General features: G+C 42.2%; 1 protein-coding gene across 3 annotated transcripts in view; it reads right to left on the bottom strand.

Annotated features, from left to right (window-relative positions):
- UPB1 (beta-ureidopropionase 1) overlaps positions 1-18,598 on the bottom strand; it is a 48,376-nt gene that overhangs the window by 10,578 nt on the left and 19,200 nt on the right. For all 3 annotated transcript variants that reach the window (XR_005222387.2, XM_037878845.2, XM_037878843.2), the window contains 4 exons: positions 18,060-18,221; positions 10,021-10,190; positions 4,667-4,748; positions 1,262-1,304 (listed from right to left, as the gene is read on the bottom strand). Coding sequence is in view for 2 of the 3 variants with exons in the window: in XM_037878845.2 (XP_037734773.1) it covers positions 1,262-1,304; positions 4,667-4,748; positions 10,021-10,190; positions 18,060-18,221 (457 nt within the window). In the remaining variant the exon portion in view is untranslated. The remainder of the gene's footprint in view (positions 1-1,261; positions 1,305-4,666; positions 4,749-10,020; positions 10,191-18,059; positions 18,222-18,598) is intronic.

Here is an 18,598-nt window from a genome sequence, read left to right as displayed (position 1 = left end):
GCTAATCCACTTGTCAGGGGTGGAGTAAGGAAATCGATTTTAAGAGCCCTTTAAGTCGAAATAAAGGGCTTCATCGTGTGGACAGGTGCAGGTTTACATCGATTTAACGCTGCTAAATTCGACCTAAAGTCCTAGTGTAGACCAGGGCTCGGGCTGGCTAGCTGGCTGTATAGGCGAGAGCTCCTGTGCTGCTTCCACTTGGGCTGGTAACTTGTCCACTTTGCTGTAAAGATGCAGGCTAAATCACTCCTGCACTGACACACCTCCAATTGCTTCCCACAATTTCTCCCATGTGCCCAAGACAGAAATTCTACCACGATTCACTGGGAAAGAATCATAGGGTTTCTCAGCTTACTGCAGCACAAAGAACCATGGGATATACCCTCAAAAGTCATAGCAACATAGTGAATGCAGTATCAGTGAGGACACAGTCACACGGGTATTGCACTCCCCCTGCTGGGGTTAGATTAATCCAGGTGCTGATCACTCATCTTAACTCCGCAGTGAAGACATATCTGTTGGGAATTGCACATTTGTCTATTTATAAAATAGGCATTACAAGAGGAGTAATCTGACAGCCTAAAGGAAGGTTTCGGGAGTCTGCTACAACCACATCAGACTCATAGCCAATTGTTATAAAGAGGCAACGTTTTATAAAGCAGTGAAATGCAGAATTCCAGTGAGAGAGTCCCCTGTATGTCTTAGCTCTGCACCCCATCTTCAGCATCATGTGGCTTGGCATGCCAGAGGCATGCAAGTACCTATAACTTTATGTAAACCATTTACAAAAACGCATGAGACTCAATAGCTCACCTGTGTGTCTGGATCTGGACTATCTGAAGCTAATCCTCTTTCACATTAACTTGTGTATGTAGCAATAGTACTTGGTAAGAGAACTCCTGGCTTTTATGGATTTAAAGTCAGAACATGAAGATTAATGCATCATCATAAACCACACTGACAACATAGGGCAAATTAATGGGGTTTTGCCTTGCAAGTTTCCAGGGATCATACAGACTGGAGTCCCTAGGAAGGATATAGCAGCCCTATATAAGCACCTCCAATGACCATATGCCACTGTACTTTGGATATCTTTTCTGCTAGTTGCCTGTCATTTCTATGACAGTGGCATTTCTGGGAAGTAAAGCTGCTCTTAGATACGACCATTGTCATGGAAACTAGAGGCAGATAGCCGGAAAGATAACTCTTCATGCTTCAAAATCAACTATTAGCAACTCATGAAGGTATTTGCTGAATGTACCTTTTCCACCATCTCCAGATGTAAATGCATTCACGTAGTATTCCTGTGAAACAAAAGCCAGTTTGAAATGAAGCTGTAGATGGCACTATAATCTCATTTCATGCAAGAGAATCTTGCTGCAATTCAATGTTTAATATACTAACATATTAATTAATGCTTGGCATACATCTATTAAGACTTGTCTGGCTTACCGTCAACACTGCCTGCAGAAGGGAATCTTCAGTGTCACCTAGTTTCTAGATTCAAGGTAGTGACTGTCTTGCTAGAATTTTAGGATGGACTAGCCTGGAAGACAGGCATTTTCTTGGTTGACAGCCTTGTATTCACAGCGCTCTGGGGAATATGAGTAGTAATACTAGTTTGTCACAGTTCTGGTCACGGCAGAGGCCTATGCATGAAATCTTTTAATGTGGGGGAGCTGGTGCGCAGGCAGGAACCTCACGGAACTTGACAGGAAGGAGCCCTGGACCTGGTGGCAGAGGAGTCCGAGATAACTGGAGGTCTCCATCCTGCTGCACCCCTTATAAACCTTCACAGCCACAGAGAACTGACAAGTCCTTAAATACACCTGTTCCACCGTTGGGGTTTTGAGAAGTCTGGACCATGCTTCATCTGGAACCTCACCTCAGAACTGTTCGCCAAGGGTGACCCTACCACGAGTACAATACTCCGAACAACATAGTTCTGAGGGTCATTGGGGGATACAAGCCTCTCCACCACAACAAGTTAACAGTCCAAGGAGAGGACAGCTCTGGTATAGGGGTGGGAGAAGAGAGATTTAAATGAGGTAGTCTTTGCAGATAACAGAAAGGAAGAACATGGTCTAACCAGGTGGACACTAAGCCAGATTCATGGAGAGCACCTTAAAAAAATATACAAAAAAATAAACTGCTCAACGAAGAATTTGTATGTGCACTAGCTCTGAATGTTGCAGTGTTGACATAGTCAGGTTGGTCTCAGGATATTAGAGAGACAACATTGGTGAGGTATAATCTTTCCTTGGACCAACTTCTGCTGGTGAAAGAGACAAGCTTTTGAGCTACACAGAGCGTTTCTTCAGATCTGGGAAAGGTATAACTAACACATATTTTAAGGAACGATTCACGGTGAAGTGGCCCATTAACACTCCTCCAGTCATAGGGCAAAAAAAGGGGGTTAATGGGTTGCAGATTGTTGTATAAGCCGTAAATCCAGTGTCTTTATTAAGACCATTATTTTTAATGTCCAGCAAAATTATGAATTTAAGCTCCTAGGCTCATATTTTGAAGGAATTGTGCTTATTTCCTTTGAGGATGAGGACTGATAGGTCAGATATGGAGTGAAGTGATCGTTTTGTGAAAAGTATTTGCCCATGGATGATATGGTATTTTTGTCTTTCATCACTTTCTGTGAGTTCATTCAAGAGCATAATGACTGTCTGGCTTCACCCACATAGTTGTTACTGGGGCATTTAGTGCACTGGAGGAGGTACATCACAGGTTATGATAGGCATATGTAGGACCCATGCATCTTGAAACGTGTGTTGTGGGAGATATTGACCCTTGTACCGGTAGCGATATGTCTGCAGGTTTTTCATCTGTTGTTATGGCAGGGTCTCGTGGTGCTTTGAGTTGGTGGGTACTGGTCTGTGGGGAGCTCATTCTGACAATGAGCCTGGAGACACAGTGGGTTGTTTGAAGCCCAGAAGAGGAGGGTTGGGAAAGACTTCTTTCAGGATGTGCTCCCCATCGAGTATGGGTTGTAACGGTTTAAAGATATCCTGTACAGGTTCCAGTATGGGGTAGTAGGTGACAACTAGAGGTGTGCGGTCGGAGGGTTTTCCCCCCCTGTAGCAAAGCAGGGTCTCTTGGGGTTTTTGGGTGGCTCTTTCCATGATGTGATCTACTTCTCTGGTGGAGTATCCTTGTTCGGTAAAGGTGGTTTTATATGTGTTAAGGTGTGTATCCCAGACTTTCTCCTTGGAGCATATTCTGTGATAGCTGAGGGGCTGGCTGTAGATAACAGATTTCTTGGGGTGCTTACTAGATCTGTGAAGGTAAGTGCGGTGATCCATGGGGTTTCTTGTATACTGTTGTCTAAGGTTCCACTGTTGAAGCTAATCATGGCCAGGAAGTTGTTGCTGCTCTGAGAGTGTTCTAGAGAGAGTTTGATGGATGGGTGGTGGTTGTTGAAGTAGTGGTGGAAATCCAGAAGGAAGTTAGGTCATCTGTCCAGAGGATGAAAATAATATTGATGTATCTGAGGTACATTGGTTTCATGGTGCATTTGTCCAGAAATTCTTCCTCAAGGTGGCCCATAAAGAGGTTGATATCAATATTATTTGCATCCTCTGGACAAATGATCTAAACTTCCCTACAGGTTTCCACCACAACTTCCCTTAAATGGTCCCTTAAAATATGTGTTAACTACTTATGCTAAACAATCTGTTCCACCTTGTATTTATCTACACCACTCTGAGTACCTTTCCCAGATCTGAAGAAGAGCTCTGCACAGCTCAAAAGCTTGTCACCATCACCAACAGAAACTGGTCCAATACAGTATATTACACCTCATCCACCTTGTGTCACTAGCTCTGAAGACAGGCCTCACCTACTGCACATGAAGGTAGAATTGGTTCCATGGTCTCAGTTGTTAAGGAGAGAAGGTGTCTGACTAGTAGGAACCAGCTTTGTTACAGAAGTGCAAGGACACATTTTATTTTCAATAATCTTAATGAAGGAGACACTGGGTTCTGCATAGGAGCTAGGAGAATTAGCGAGAAGGGAAGGAGCATTCATCTTAGGCCTTGTCTACACTAAAGGGAAAAGTCAATTTAAGCTATGCAATTTGAGTTACGTGAATAGCGTAACTCAAATCGACGTAGCTTAGATCTACTTACCGCAGGGTCCACACTACATGATGTCGACGGGAGACGCTCTCTTGTTGACTCCCCTTACTCTTCTCAATCTGGTGGAGTACAGGAGTCGACAGGACAGCAATCTATGGTCGATTTAGCGGATCTTCACTATACCCACTAAATCGACCGCCGATGCATCAGCCGCCATTCATTGATCCCCCAGTAAGTGTAAACAAGCCCTTAGTTAAATCCATCACCATAGAGAAAGAACAAGTCAAGAATAGGAAGGAGCCACAGCAGAATGCAGGCTGCCAGCAGCAGGGCAGGTGGCTCACACTCTCCCTGTTTACTAGGTATCATAGCAACACTTTCAATCTTCATAGCACATTGCAAACATTCATGAGTCAGGAGGTCTCATGCTATACAGAGGAATACAGGAGTTTTCCAGGTGTCCTACAGCTACCATGTAATCCCGTTAGCACTATACAGTTCATTAGCTAGGATTAAAATGTGCTCAAATGCATAGATTCTGAAATTAAGGCTACAAAGCAAACTGTTGAAATACTTACCGTTCCAACTCGGTTTATGGCACACGTAAAGCAGTGGTTAGCAATAGCTGCATTTCTTGCTTCAATTGGCCACAGTGACTCGCTGCAAATTGGTAACAAAAAAGGTGGTGATTATCATTTATTTGCATGGCTCATAGCTAAATTTTGAGATTTCATGGACTGTGGATACCTGTAATCTTGAGCCTCGCGATCAGGGAAACAAAAGCTAACCACAGCCAACTGCTGTCAATGATCTTGGATCACAAAGAGTGGTCACCATTAATAGTGAGCATTTTCCACCAGATTCAGCACAGTTACCAACATTATTTCCATTCCACATATAGGGAGAGACTATGTTATCTGGTAACTTGGCAAATGCTGACTTCTAATGGTGACCACCATGATGAGAATTTTAAATGCCTGGCTTGAGATTTTCAAGCAGCCCAGGGAATTCAGATATGCACCTTCCATTAAAGTCATTGGGAGAAATTTTTTTCAAAACAGTCTGGAAGACTTATACATTAATTTTCAGGAATCCAAATAATATTTTGCAGCAGCATAGAAAGGTTCTCACTCTAATTGCCCCCCTCCCCCTTTCTCCAGGAGCAGTTTCTGAGGCAGGCAATGGGAAACTAGATTGTCTGAAAGCTAGAAAAAAAAGTCCACCCCTCCTGCTCCCCTTGTTCTACTTGCAGGTTTCACAGACATTTTCAAAAGTCATTCCCCTATGCAGGGCTGACAGAACAAAAAGGCATGGTTGACAAAAGCAGCACTGTAACATTTCAATCATTATCCATTAAACCAGTCTCCACACTGTACAGAAAACCAAGAACTGTGAAACGGGAAAGAATTCCTCCTCCACCTTCACCCTCAGTCCTTTTCCAAACTGGGACTCAATTTTGGAGACACTGAAAACTCAGTGTAGTTTTAGCCATGTCAGTCCCAGGATATTAGAGACACAAGGTGGGTGAGGTAATATCTTTTATTAGACTACCTTCTGAAGAAGAGCTCTGTGTGGCTCGAAAGCTTGTCTCTCTCACCAACAGCAGTTGGGCCCATAAAAGATATTACTTCACTCCCCTTGTCTCACTGAAAATGCAGGCAGCCTTCCTTTCATTAAGCATATTGAGACACAGGGATCAGATAATTCAAGAAGATATGGTTTGACAGTACCTACAGCACTGAAAAACAAGAGTGACTGGCTGTACACTCTTCTGCAAAATCACCCTCATAACAGCATGTAGCTGCCCAATATTGAGCTCCAAGGGGAGAGTGTGGGTGGATGACTCATAAGTAAATCTCAAGAAGACTCAGACACCTACAAGATGCTCATTGGCTTGATTGAAAGGACTAGGTTTATCACTCCCCCTGTTCCACCCCCCCCCCCCGCAACTGCTGAGTCAACCTGCCAGCATGTCTAAGAAAAAGGGACTTTGTTGAAAGGCTCCTGGAAATTACAATTTCACAGAAGGAAGGAGAAATACTGTGGGAAAAGAGATGATAGCCAAGAGGTTACTACAGAACAGCTTTCTTCCATTTCCCTAGAAACTCTTTTCTGCATGGGACTCAAGAGTCCTCTTCCTGCAATAAAAATTATACCTTCAAAAAGCAACCAAGAGAAGAAAGCCAATAATCAGGAGAGCCTGGAGCACCCAGAAAAGCAATGAAGTGCCTCAGGAAGGCAGTATAATTTCTGTTTGCTCTCCTTCTAATGGGCTGAAGATGGACCAACATCACAAACATTATTTTAATGGTGATATTTGTAAAGCCCACTACAAGTGACTCTGTATTTACTAAACTCTTTTCTAAGGACATTTTCCAATATTAAACAACCTAAATCAGCAGCTATCAGCTCTTATCGGGAAACAGAACTGCCTTAGGCAGTCTGAGTGACAGGATGCTGTACACTTACTGATTCAAAATTATAGTTCCCTTCCACACCACTCCAAATATACAATTCCCTGTACTGGGCTTGGCTGTGGGTGTGTGACTTATGTATTCACTATGCGCTTATTTATCAATAATCACACTCCTCTGGCTACTGCAATCTCCCTACTCTGAGTGGCTCATGTATTCAGAATTTTCAAGCTATTTGCCAGCAAGAAGATTGGCCTCACTGCTTCAATCCCTTCGGCTGATACAGAAAAATTCCAAATTTACATGAAAGAGAAGGGGAGAAATATGTGGGGGGGGGGCACAGAAAATGGGACTGTCAAAAAAATTTTTTTAAATGACTCCCTTCTCCATGATTTAAAACTTTCTGTTCTTTCCTGTGCCATTCAGCAGTGCTCTTGTTCCCAGAATAATTCATACATTTATGTTTACACAGTTTACACTGGGAGAGGCCCCTCCCTTCTCTTTGTTTTTAAAGACAATGAAAGGAAAGATATATTGCAATTATTCTGGACAGACAAGCACTGCTGAGTCAGAGGAAGGGAAAGCAGGGGCCTAAAGGGAGTTCAGTTAGTTTGAAGGGGTGGATTCCTTTTGTTAGATTTTCTTCCTTCACTTTCAATTTGAATATTAAATTTAAAATGTCAGTGTCTTAAAACAACTCAACGGGGCTTCCTGTTACCTTGATAACAGCCATATCCTGGGGCTGACAGACTCAAAGGCAGAGTTTATTCAGCCCAGGAAGTGGTTATTACCTCAGATAGGAAGCACTATGGTCTCAGTTCTGCCAGGAGCTCTGCATGGGCAGAACTCTGCACCCCTATGGAGTTCCTTGCATTACTGGGGCCTAAGTTATTAGAATCCCCTAAGGCTGCCTACAAATGTTCTATCAACCAGCTCCTCACCTAGAGAAGGAGTGATCTTCTGAAACAGACTTAGCATTACTGAATATATTAATATTATTGTTATGCTGGGGGTTGGGCAATCACCCCACCTTGATGAAGTTGTTGGGCATGTTATACTAGTTACCTTCCATTCAGGCTAAATGAGGGGAAAACTAAATGCCTCTTTGTTTAGTGATGGCTGAAGCAATGGAAACTACTGCCCAAGGACTAGACCACTGGGCCAAGGGGTTTCATGGGGGTCTGAACACAAACACACGGATGGGATACTGATTTGATTGCAGGGTTTGGGGAAGGGGCAGAGAGGTAGCACAAACACAACAGAAGCACACAGGATAGGTAGCAAGGAAGTCTACCAGCCAGCCAGAGAAGCACTTGTAGTGTGACCCTGAGAAAAAGCTGAGAAAGAGCACATTTGGGTAGAGTGCTGGCTGGAAAGAGGCTTGGAACTGTGAGTAAATAACTGTCTCCTGCTGTTTGATTCCTACTGCATTCAGGAAAACAGGATTTTATGTATGTTCTTTGTAAATAAACAGGACTGCATCAAAGAAATACCCGACTCCATCATCAATTTCTCCTAATGGAAACAAGTGGTTAGGCCAAAAAGGGTAACATTATTATTATTTCTTATTGGTACTACATTAGCACCTAGATACCAACTGAAATTGCGGCCCCACTATGCTAGACACTCTAGGAAAAGAGAATGAAACCCCTACTGAATATGCATTTGGCATAGTAGTTTCAGCGTAACACGTTATCAAAGTTGTATCCCAGCCCACATACCTTGGGGAGATGTGACTCTTGGGAGATGCCAGAATGTTGACCACTGGTGATAGTGAATCTGACGGTGAACATGATGAGTAACATTTTGGGTCCTTTTGCAAAGAATGGTGTGAGTATATGGATGTTCAGATGCACATTCTGTATTCTCTCTATCTATCTTGCTGGGTTGGAGTGTTTGTGACTTTACTAATTGTGTTAATAAAACTGTTACAAATACAAAAGGTTTTCCTAAGTGTGAGTGTTGCAACCATGCATGTCGGGGCTCCCAACTGGATAGTAATTTTAATAATACTGGGCCTGATCTTGGGACGAGAACCTACCAATCCTCTGAGTGTAATCAATATAATTAATTCATAATTAACAGGTCTGGCAAAACTACTTACTAGTATAGGAGTGTACATCCTACAGAACTGGATTTCTTTTCAGACTCCACTGTCATTTGGATAAATGAAAAAGTACATGTACTATACTGTGTGTCAAGATGATCCATTGACATATTCTGGAATACTGGACCTTAGCTAACAGATGCACTTGTGATGCTGGCAGACCATGTGCCAGCTCATGCCAAAGCCCCAGGCCTCACTGAATGCTTACAAATGCATAGCTAGAAGCCAGGCCAATTCACTTGTGTAGCAATATAGATCAAAGTGACTACTAAATGTATGAGAGTGTATTTGGTGTTTAAATGTCATTAAAAGTAATGGGATGTTACATGCACTCTTGTAACTTATCTGTATCCCGCTGTAACAGCAAATATTTACATTGTCTATACGCCTGTAACTAAACAACCCATCAATCTGAGAAAGAAGCCTTACAGAATGCAAATGAAGAACTTTAACAGCAAAGTGCTAATTTCAAATCAAGTGGTCATTTTATGTGATGACTGGAGATCAAAGTCTCTAAATGCATTCCTTACTCTCCGTCCCCAAAGGAAGAGCCCACGTGGGTAGTGACCCTGTCAGCTTGTTTCCTATGAGAAGAAGCTAGAAGTATGGATCCAGGGAAAGATCCCTCATCTTTGGACTGTTTGGACTCTTACAGGGAAGGATACCAGATGCAAAGGGGAGATCCCTAGAGACAATCTGGGTACCCTGAGAAGACTTTTGGGAAACTGGCAGTTTATTACATCATTACCACCATTTGGAATTACAAACTGTGTCTCACCTGTACATATATTTTACCTGCTTTAACCTCTCAATAACTCTTATTTTCTTAGCTAATAAGCCTTTAGTTAGTTTACTCTAGAATTGGCTACCAGCGTTGCCTTTCATGTAAGATCTAGAATACCAACTGATCTGGGGTAAGTGATGGTTCTCTTGGGACTGGGAGCAACCTGAATGTGGTGTGATTTTGGTGTAAGTGATCTTTTATCAGAAAGTCCAGTTTGTCTGGGTGGCGAGATAGACTAGAGAATCTAAGGGGACTGTCTGTGACTCCATGGTAAGATTGATATAGTGATCCAGGAGTTCACATCTTTATTGGGTTAGTGAAATCTAATCATAGAACACATCACCAGTTTGGGGTGTCTGCCCTGCTTTTGACAATCTGCCTTGTTGTAGGCACTAACAGTTGTGAGCCACTCCAAACTGATATCACCAAAATAAATAAAATAAATAAATAAATAAATAAAAATAAGTGTAATTCAAAACATTTTTTAAATGTTCCTGTCCAAAAGAAACATTTAGGAAAAACAAGTATGGTTTTCCTCTTTCAGGAAATGTGGGACGCGCAGGTATTTCACTCCACAATACAGCCCATCCCAAGCAATGGACAGCCCACAAGTTGTTTGTACTTTACCTGAGCTCTCCAGTAGTAGCTGAAGGGTTAAAGATAATCTCTGCTCCATTTAGACTGTACATGAGCCAGTTCAGGGGGTGATGGCGCCCAAAACAGATATTCACAGCAATCCTTCCAAACTGAGTCTGGAACACAGGGTGCCCTGTGTTGCCCTCCATATAGTAAGTAGACTAGGAAAAAACACAAGCAGGTGTCTTCAGGTATTGTCTCCGAGTTCACCCACCCCCCGGTAGCAGCCTTTAAAATTCACTAGATCTCTGGGGCACAACAGTATGTGAAAAGACAACATCCCTCAGCCACTAAATACCTGCATTGTATGTACAGATCCAACAGAAATGTCTCTCTTGAGCTGTAGAGATCAAATTCCAGTTCCATTTCTACTTCTCTTTACTCACTGCTGGACATAAGTGCTGTGCCACCTTGCTTTTTCACATGTTCCTGAAGCAATACTGCATTCTCTACAGACTTTATTACCTGATCGCCAGACCCTCCATGCCAAAATGGTAAGAGCAAAAATTACAGCTGCTGCAACTGAAAGCAAGGTGTGACGTATGGCCAGAAAGGGTTAAACATCCTGCAAAATAAATAACCCTCAAAAGACATGTGGGGAGATCATTTTTGTGCATTTACATATGTATGAGTAGGGTCAACAATGTAATCAACAGTCCCTGTCTGTGCTGTATTCCGCTAATTCAGAGATCAAAAGAACAGAACAGGAGTACTTGTGGCACCTTAGAGACTAACAAATTTATGAGAGCATAAACTTTCGTGGGCTACAGCCTACTTCATCGGATGCATAGAATGGAATATATAGTAAGAAGAGATATATATACATACAGAGAAGGTGGAAGTTGCCATACAAACTGTAAGAGGCTAATTAATTAAGATGAGCTATTATCAGCAGGAGAAAAAAACTTTTGTAGTGATAATCAAGATGGCCCATTTAGACAGTTGACAAGAAGGTCTGAGGATACTTAACGTGGGGAAATAGATTCAATATGTGCAATAACCCAGCCACTCCCAGTCTCTATTCAAACCCAAGTTAAAAGGTATCTAGTTTGCATATTAATTCAAGCTCAGCAGTTTCTTGTTGGAGTCTGTTTCTGAAGCTTTTCTGTTGCAAAATTACCACCCTTAAGTCTTTTACTGAGTGGCCAGAGAGGTTGAAGTGTTCTCCTACCGGTTTTTGAATGTTATGATTACTGATGTCAGATTTGCGTCCATTTATTCTTTTGTGTAGAGACTGTCCGGTTTGGCCAATGTACATGGCAGAGGGGCATTGCTGGCACATGATGGCATATACACATTGGTAGATGTGCAGGTGAACGAGCCCCTGATGCCATGGCTAATTTGATTAGGTCCTATGATGGTGTCACTTGAATAAATATGTGGACAGAGTTGCATTGGGCTTTGTTGCAAGGATAGGTTCCTGGGTTAGCGTTTTTGTTGTATAGTTGCTGGAGAGTATTTGCTTCAGGTTGGGGGGCTGTCTATAAGCGAGGACTGGTCTGTCTCCAAAGATCTGTGAGAGTGAAGGATCATTTTTCAGGATAGGTTGTAGATCTTTGATGATGCGCTGGAGAGGTTTTGGTTGGGGGCTGAAGGTGATAGTGGAGTTCTGTTATTTTCTTTGTTGGGCCTGTCCTGTAGTAGGTGACTTCTGGGTACTCTTCTGGCTCTGTCAATCTGTTTTTTCACTTCAGCAGGTGGGTATTGTAGTTTAAAGAATGCTTGATAGAGATCTTGTAGGTGTTTGTCTCTGTCTGAAGGATTGGAGCAAATGTGGTTGTATCATAGAGCTTGGCTGTAGACAATGGATCATGTGGTGTGTCCTGGATGGAAGCTGGAGGCATGTAGGTAAGTATAGTGGTCAGTAGGTTTCCGGTATAGGGTGGTGTTTATGTGACCATCGCTTATTAGCACAGTAGTGTCCAGGAAATGGACCGCTTGTGTGGATTGGTCCAGGCTGAGGTTGATGGTGGGATGGAAATTGTTGAAATCATGGTGGAATTCCTCTAGGGCTCTTTTCCATGAGTCCAGACGATGAAGATGTCATCAATGTAGTGCAAGTAGAGTAGGGGCATTAGGGGACGAGAGCTGAGGAAGCGTTGTTCTAAGTCAGCCATAAGTGTTGGCATACTGTGGAGCCATGCGGGTACCCATAGCAGTGCCGCTGACTTAAAGGTATGTATTGTCCCCAAATGTAAAATAGTTGGGGTGAGGACAAAGTCACAAAAGTCAGCCACCAGGTTTGCCATGACATTATCGGGGATACTGTTCCTGATAGCTTTTAGTCCATCTTTGTGTGGAATGTTGGTGTAGAGGGCTTCTACATCCATAGTAGCCAGGATGGTGTTTTCTGGAAGATCACTGATGGACTGTAGTTTCCTCAGGAAGGTAACTGTGTTGTTTGGACTTCTAAGTAACCAGTAAGGTAATAAAGAAGCTGTTTTATGCTGGCTTGGTAAATCTAAGTACTGGAATATCCACCAGCTTTATGGGGATTGTCTGCCCCATTCTTTGCAGTTCACCCTAATTGAGTGACCTCAGCTGGCCCCCGCTGGGACCTCAGTTACACAAGGGAGATGAAATAAGATGGTACAGAGGGAAAAGAGAACTCAGAATGGAGAGGTGGATAAAAGCCACATGACCTTCCATTTCCGCTGGCTCAATTTACATTGCTGTCAGTGCCAACAGGAGGTAAAACACGCTGCATTCAATAGACAGATAAGTAGGGCGTTACACATTTGATAGCTTCTGTAGGCCCAGTTTATTGCACACATCAGGAGCTCCTTGCATTCCCCCATTCTACCCCACAGCTCCCTGGGTGCCATGCTCCCACCCTCACTATTTCAGGGACTCCCTTGTCTAGACCTGAAGAAGAACTCTGTGAAGCATGAAAGCTTGTCTATTCCACCAACAGAAGTTCGTCCGATAAAAGAGATTACCTCACCACTTTGTTGCTCTCATATCCTGGGACCAACATGGCTAAAACAATACTGCAAACGTACAAAGATATACCATCAAGTTGAGTGTAAGGCCTTCACTAGGTTCAGCCAATAACACTTCTTCCTTCTCAAAATACATTCCAGTAATTCCATGAGTACCTTAGAAAATGGAGATGAATGCTATGTACTAGCTAGTAGACATGCATCACCAACTGTCACATATAACAACTACTGTTTTCTTAATGGAACTCTGAACTACCTGTTAGGTTATGTCTTCAGAATAGATTTAACTTGTGTAATCAGTACCTGGATCTGAGCACCCAGTGCAGCCTAGCCCAGGCGCAAGCCTCACTCAAGTTACTGCATCTTCACTGGTGCTGCATTCACTTGTGTTTGTTGTAAGGACTTCTGGAGGAATATCCCATGCTTCTTTTTGCTGCAGTAAGCTGAGATGCAATATGATTCTTTTAAAGTGAATTGTGGGAGATCTTATCTGTCCTCCACGGCACACAGGGGGAATTGTAGGAAGGCACTGGAGGACAATCAGCACTGAAGTGATTTAACTTTTATCCTCCCTGCAACATGGACAGGTTGCCAGCCCAAAGGAGATCAACTATTGAGCTCTTGTCTATAACCCCAGCCAGGCCAACCAGCCTGGGTTCAAAGCACCATCTAACTCAGATGAGACATTTTTATGTGTGGACAGGTGAAGGGTTAGGGACAACATCAAGTAAGAGACCCAGTCAACTCTGCAGTGAAAACATACCCTTAGTGTCTTGCCATTAAAGATAAAACCTGTGATGATGTGACAGACTGTACCCCACGGTCACCATTTTTGCAAGTCTATGATAAATTTGGTACAAGGCATGCCCTGTGAGGTATTATTTGAAAACTCATTCTGCAGAACATTAGTGTCCTGGTAAAATATGTATGGAAACATTGCATGTAAAGTTATAAGATTCTACTGTATAACATTGCTGTAACATGTTCCAAAGTTAGAGAGGCAGGCCCAAACCAGTTTTTCAGAGACAAAGACACACTGGCACCCCAGCCAGGTATCAGCATAATCAGATGAACTATTATAGACTACCACCTAGTTAAGCAGCCATTCTGCGGCAGGAAGAAGGGGTGAGCGAGAACTTCCCCATACTGACAATGAAACAGCTAGGAGCTTCTTTGTAAACAGACTGCCTGTCACCTGACCCCCAGCTGGAGGTAATCCTTAAAGAGGGGAGAAGGGTATAAAAATAAGAAACAGAGGCCCGCAAATCACCTCTCTCCCCTCATCTCTACTCAGGACAGCTACAATGTTTGAAACACAAAGGAAGCATCATTGAACTGGAGGGAGGTCCTGGCTGAAGCAATCCAGTTAGACTGCTGTAAGCGTGTGGTAAAAAAAACTTTTTGCTTTTAAATTCACTTAGCTCGTTAAGTTAGGTATTCATTTGCAATTTATCTTTTTTTTAGGGCTCTCAAGCGATTAAAAAAATTAATCACGATTAATCAGATTATTAAACAATAACGGAATACCATTTATTTAAATATTTTTTGGATATTTTGTACATTTTCAAATATATTGATTTCAATTACAACACAGAATACAAAGTGTATAGTGCTCACTTTATATTTATTTTTGATTACAAGTATTTGCACTGTAAAAAACAAACAAAAAAAAATTTAATTCACCTCAAACAAGTACTGTAGTGCAATCTCCTTATCATGAAAGTTGAATTTACAAATGTAGAATTATGTACAAAAAATAACTGCACTGAAAAATAAAACAATGTAAAACTTTAGAGCCTACAAGTCCACTCAGTCCTACTTCAGCCAATCGCTCAGATAAACAAACCCCTGACAGACATAGCTATGCTGATGTAACTTTTCAATGTAGACCAGCCCTTACAAGGGGAATCTCACAAAACTGAGTGACTGAGCAACAACAAGGCAGATGAAATTCAACACTGATAAGTGCAAAGTAATGCACACTGGAAAAAATAATCCCAACTACACATGCATAATGATGGGTTCTAAATTAGCTGTTACCACTCAAGAAAGAGATCTTGGAATCACCGTGGATAGTTCTCTGAAAACTTCAGCACAATGCACAGCAGTGATCAAAAAGGCTAAAAGAATATTAGGATCTATTAGGAAAGGAATAGAAAATAAGACAGAAAATATCATAATGCCACTATATAAATCCAAGGTTTGCCCACACTTTGAATACTGTGTCCAGTTCTGCTCACCCAATCTCAAAAAAGGTATAGTGGAACTAGCAAAAATAAAAGAAGGGCAACAAAGGGAACGACTTCCATATGAGGAGAGACTAAAAGGATTAGGGCTGGTCTGCTTAGAAAAGGGACCACTGAGGAGAAATATGATAGAGATCTATAAAATCATGAATAGTGTGGAGAAAAAGTGTTATTTACCTCTTCACATAACACACAAACCAGGAGTCACCCAATAATATTAATAGGCAGCAGGTTTAAAACAAACATAAGTACTTCTGCACACAATGCACAGTCAACCTGTGGAACTCATTGCCAGGGGATGTTGTGAAGACAAAAAAGATAACTGGGTTCAAAAAAGAATTAGATAAATTCCTGGAGGACAGGTCCATCAATGGCTATTAGCCAAGATGGGCAGGGATGCAACCTCATGCTCCAGGCAACCCTAAACCTTTGACTGCCAGAAGCCAGGAGTGGAAGACAAGGTGAATCATTCCCAAATTCCCCTTGAAGCTCTAGTACTAGCCACTGTCAGAGACAGGACACTGGGCTAGATGGACCATTGGTCTGATCCAGCATGGCAGTTATGTTCTAATAAATATTTCTATTTCAAAACAGATCTGCCTATGTTGTATATTTTTAATTTATTTTTATTTCTCAGTCCTCTGTTTTTTCTACTATGAAAGGAGAAGAAAAACAAGATTGTTATTTCTTGGGGGAATTCATCAGCTCTTGCTCTTTATTCCTCACCAGAGGTCATAATAATCTCCACAGCAACTAACTGATATCTCAAGGAGGATTGATTTTTGTTTATTTATACAACCTCCCACACAGGGCTGAAAAGGTTAGAGAACAAATTTTTTCCCCTTTACATTTAGTTCTCATTGATTTGCCATGGATGATTGCAAGCTGGCATGTTTCTCAACCTGCTCTACGACAAACACCCAGTCTGAGAAGTCCAACTCCCTGCCCTCCTCAGGTTTGGATTTTGTTACTTTATTGTTGTTTTCTCTGTTAATAAAGATCGGAATAATCCTTCCCCCAGTCTGAGCTGCTCAGCCCTCACCCAAGGTCTGTCTGTCTCTCTCTTTTCAGAGAGCCATGACTATCTAGGTTATATCCAGGCAGGGTAACAAGTTACCAGCAGACTATCCTTAACCCCTTCCAAGCACAATCAACACTTTTTAACAAGGTGGGGTGTTTTAGGCAAACACTACTTACCCGTTACAGTGAAGCTGATAGGGTTGGAATTGTCAAAACTGTTTAATTATGTTAATAGATTGTTTTGATGCTTCTCCTGGGACTCATGGTCACATAGACCACCTCCCATTGGTGATCACATAACAACCCTGTGGCAACTGCAGCAATTTCATGCATAGAAAAGTGAAAGTACTCATATACAGTTCAGCTGCCTTTCATGCCTTTTCCAGTTTCACAGCTGGAAACAAAGAGAAACATGCTTCCAGCAAGTGCTGCACGGACCATAGTTTGGAAACCTCTGAGACAGAGTGTTCTAGGCCCATACAGTACGAACACGGTATTTATTATGTATGGATTTAACTATTAAATAAGGTGTGAAGAACATGGAAGGTATGTGTATTAATTTGTATGAATGTTTATGTGTGTGTGTAGGGAAGGGGGAGGATTTGGTGGCTACTGTAGTGCTGGCTAAAAGGCAGCTAAGGGTTAAACCTTTCAGGAACCTGAAACAATCGCTGAAGACAGAAGTCAGTTGCCTGGTGCTCAGATAATATTATGAATCCATTGTATGAAGACTACCTCCAACCTGCTCTGGAGAAATGCATACCAGTTTCGTCAGCTCCAGGGCCTTAGCTTGAAAGATCAGGAGATCTCTGGGTAGGAAATTTCAAACAAAGGAACTCTGAAATGGATTAAAGGCAGCTTGGATCTTGAGGGACACAGCACGCTGACTGGATGTCGGGGTATGACTATGAGAGAGGCAGCAGTTGCAGGGGTGCAGCCTGCTTCGTGCAGCCCAATGCTTTGGGGGTGCCTGGGTTAAGCAGAATCTATTTAAACTAGCAAGGAAAGGTTAGGTTTAGGTAAGACAATATGCATTTAGGCATTTGTTATTTTTAACCCTTTTCTCTCTGCTTGTGATGTTCCTACAGATAAATAAATCATACTCTGTTTTGAACAAGCTGCTCTATGTCATTGCATTTACCAGCTGGTCACAGCTCCCTGAGAGAATTTTGGATCAGGGTCAAACCCAGCTGGCCATGCTGGAGGTACCGTGGTTCATAAATAAAGGTGCTGTAAACTTGTGGTCTAGTCAAAAGTGGGATAAATTGCAGGATTCTACTTAGGGAAGTGCAGGTATAGGCCTGTCACCTGAAAGAAGCGCCCATGGAGAGATACAAAGAGATCACAGGTACAGTTCATCCCTGAACCATATAACACAAGGCTCATCAGCTTACAGGAAATTCACCAGGAGTGTGACTTCATCAGAGCCCCACAACTGACACACCATAGCTATGAATTACACAATTTTTATAAAGCTCCTCAATATTTTTGTGAAGTTGCTTTGTATAGAAAAGCCCATTGGGATGATAACCTGTATTGTGGAGCAGATTATTTTGGGGAAATATTATAAAAACAAAGAAAATAACTTAAAATAAATCAAAGCTACAATAGCATCTTGGGAATTCTGGTGGCATCATATTCCATGCTTGTGATTTATGAGCGCACCAGAAATCCCTCAGTGGTATCATCATAGCCACACAATTCTACCTTGACAAAATGGACAGGACAGTTATGCAGCTACACTTTCCAACACTCTACCATATAGAGACAAGCAAGAGCTACAAAGTGAGGACAGTGTATTATAAGCAATGCTGCATCTCACCTCATTAAAATCTCCAATCCTTGGAATGTGATTTTTCCTGCTCTTCCCAAGGACAGATCCAGAGTTTGAAATCACCACTGCAGTGTTCCACAAAGTTCCTCCATGTACATCATCTCTCTCCAGAATTGGAGACACCACAACCATATTGTGTTTCTTTGCCAACTATAGAAATGAACAGAAAATCTCTATTACGGAAAAGCCTGTTATGATCAACTCTGTTTTCATCTTTTTCCCCTCAAAGTAGAATACAGGAGAGGTTTTCATTCTGTGCATTATTCTGACCTCAGCTAAGCACTAGTGATGAATATATGATGTACTGGAACTCTAGTGTTACAACATTTTTCTTGTTCAGAGAGGGATACCTCAGTGAAAACTTTCCAGTCTGAATCCTTCTAGCAGAAGCACCAAGTTCCAGTTAGATGAGTTCTGCTGTAGCAGCAGTTTTTAACCTGTAGGCCAGACCCACCCACCCACCCAAAAGGGGCATAAGGAACTGCTGAGAGATAAGCGGGGGGAGAGGGTGTTTAATCCTGCTCTCA

The sequence above is a fragment of the Chelonia mydas genome, chromosome 15, assembly GCF_015237465.2.
Source record: "Chelonia mydas isolate rCheMyd1 chromosome 15, rCheMyd1.pri.v2, whole genome shotgun sequence".
NCBI lineage: Eukaryota > Metazoa > Chordata > Testudines > Cheloniidae > Chelonia > Chelonia mydas.
Note: the sequence above shows the minus strand (reverse complement) of the source record. Positions and strands in the feature narration are given on the sequence as shown.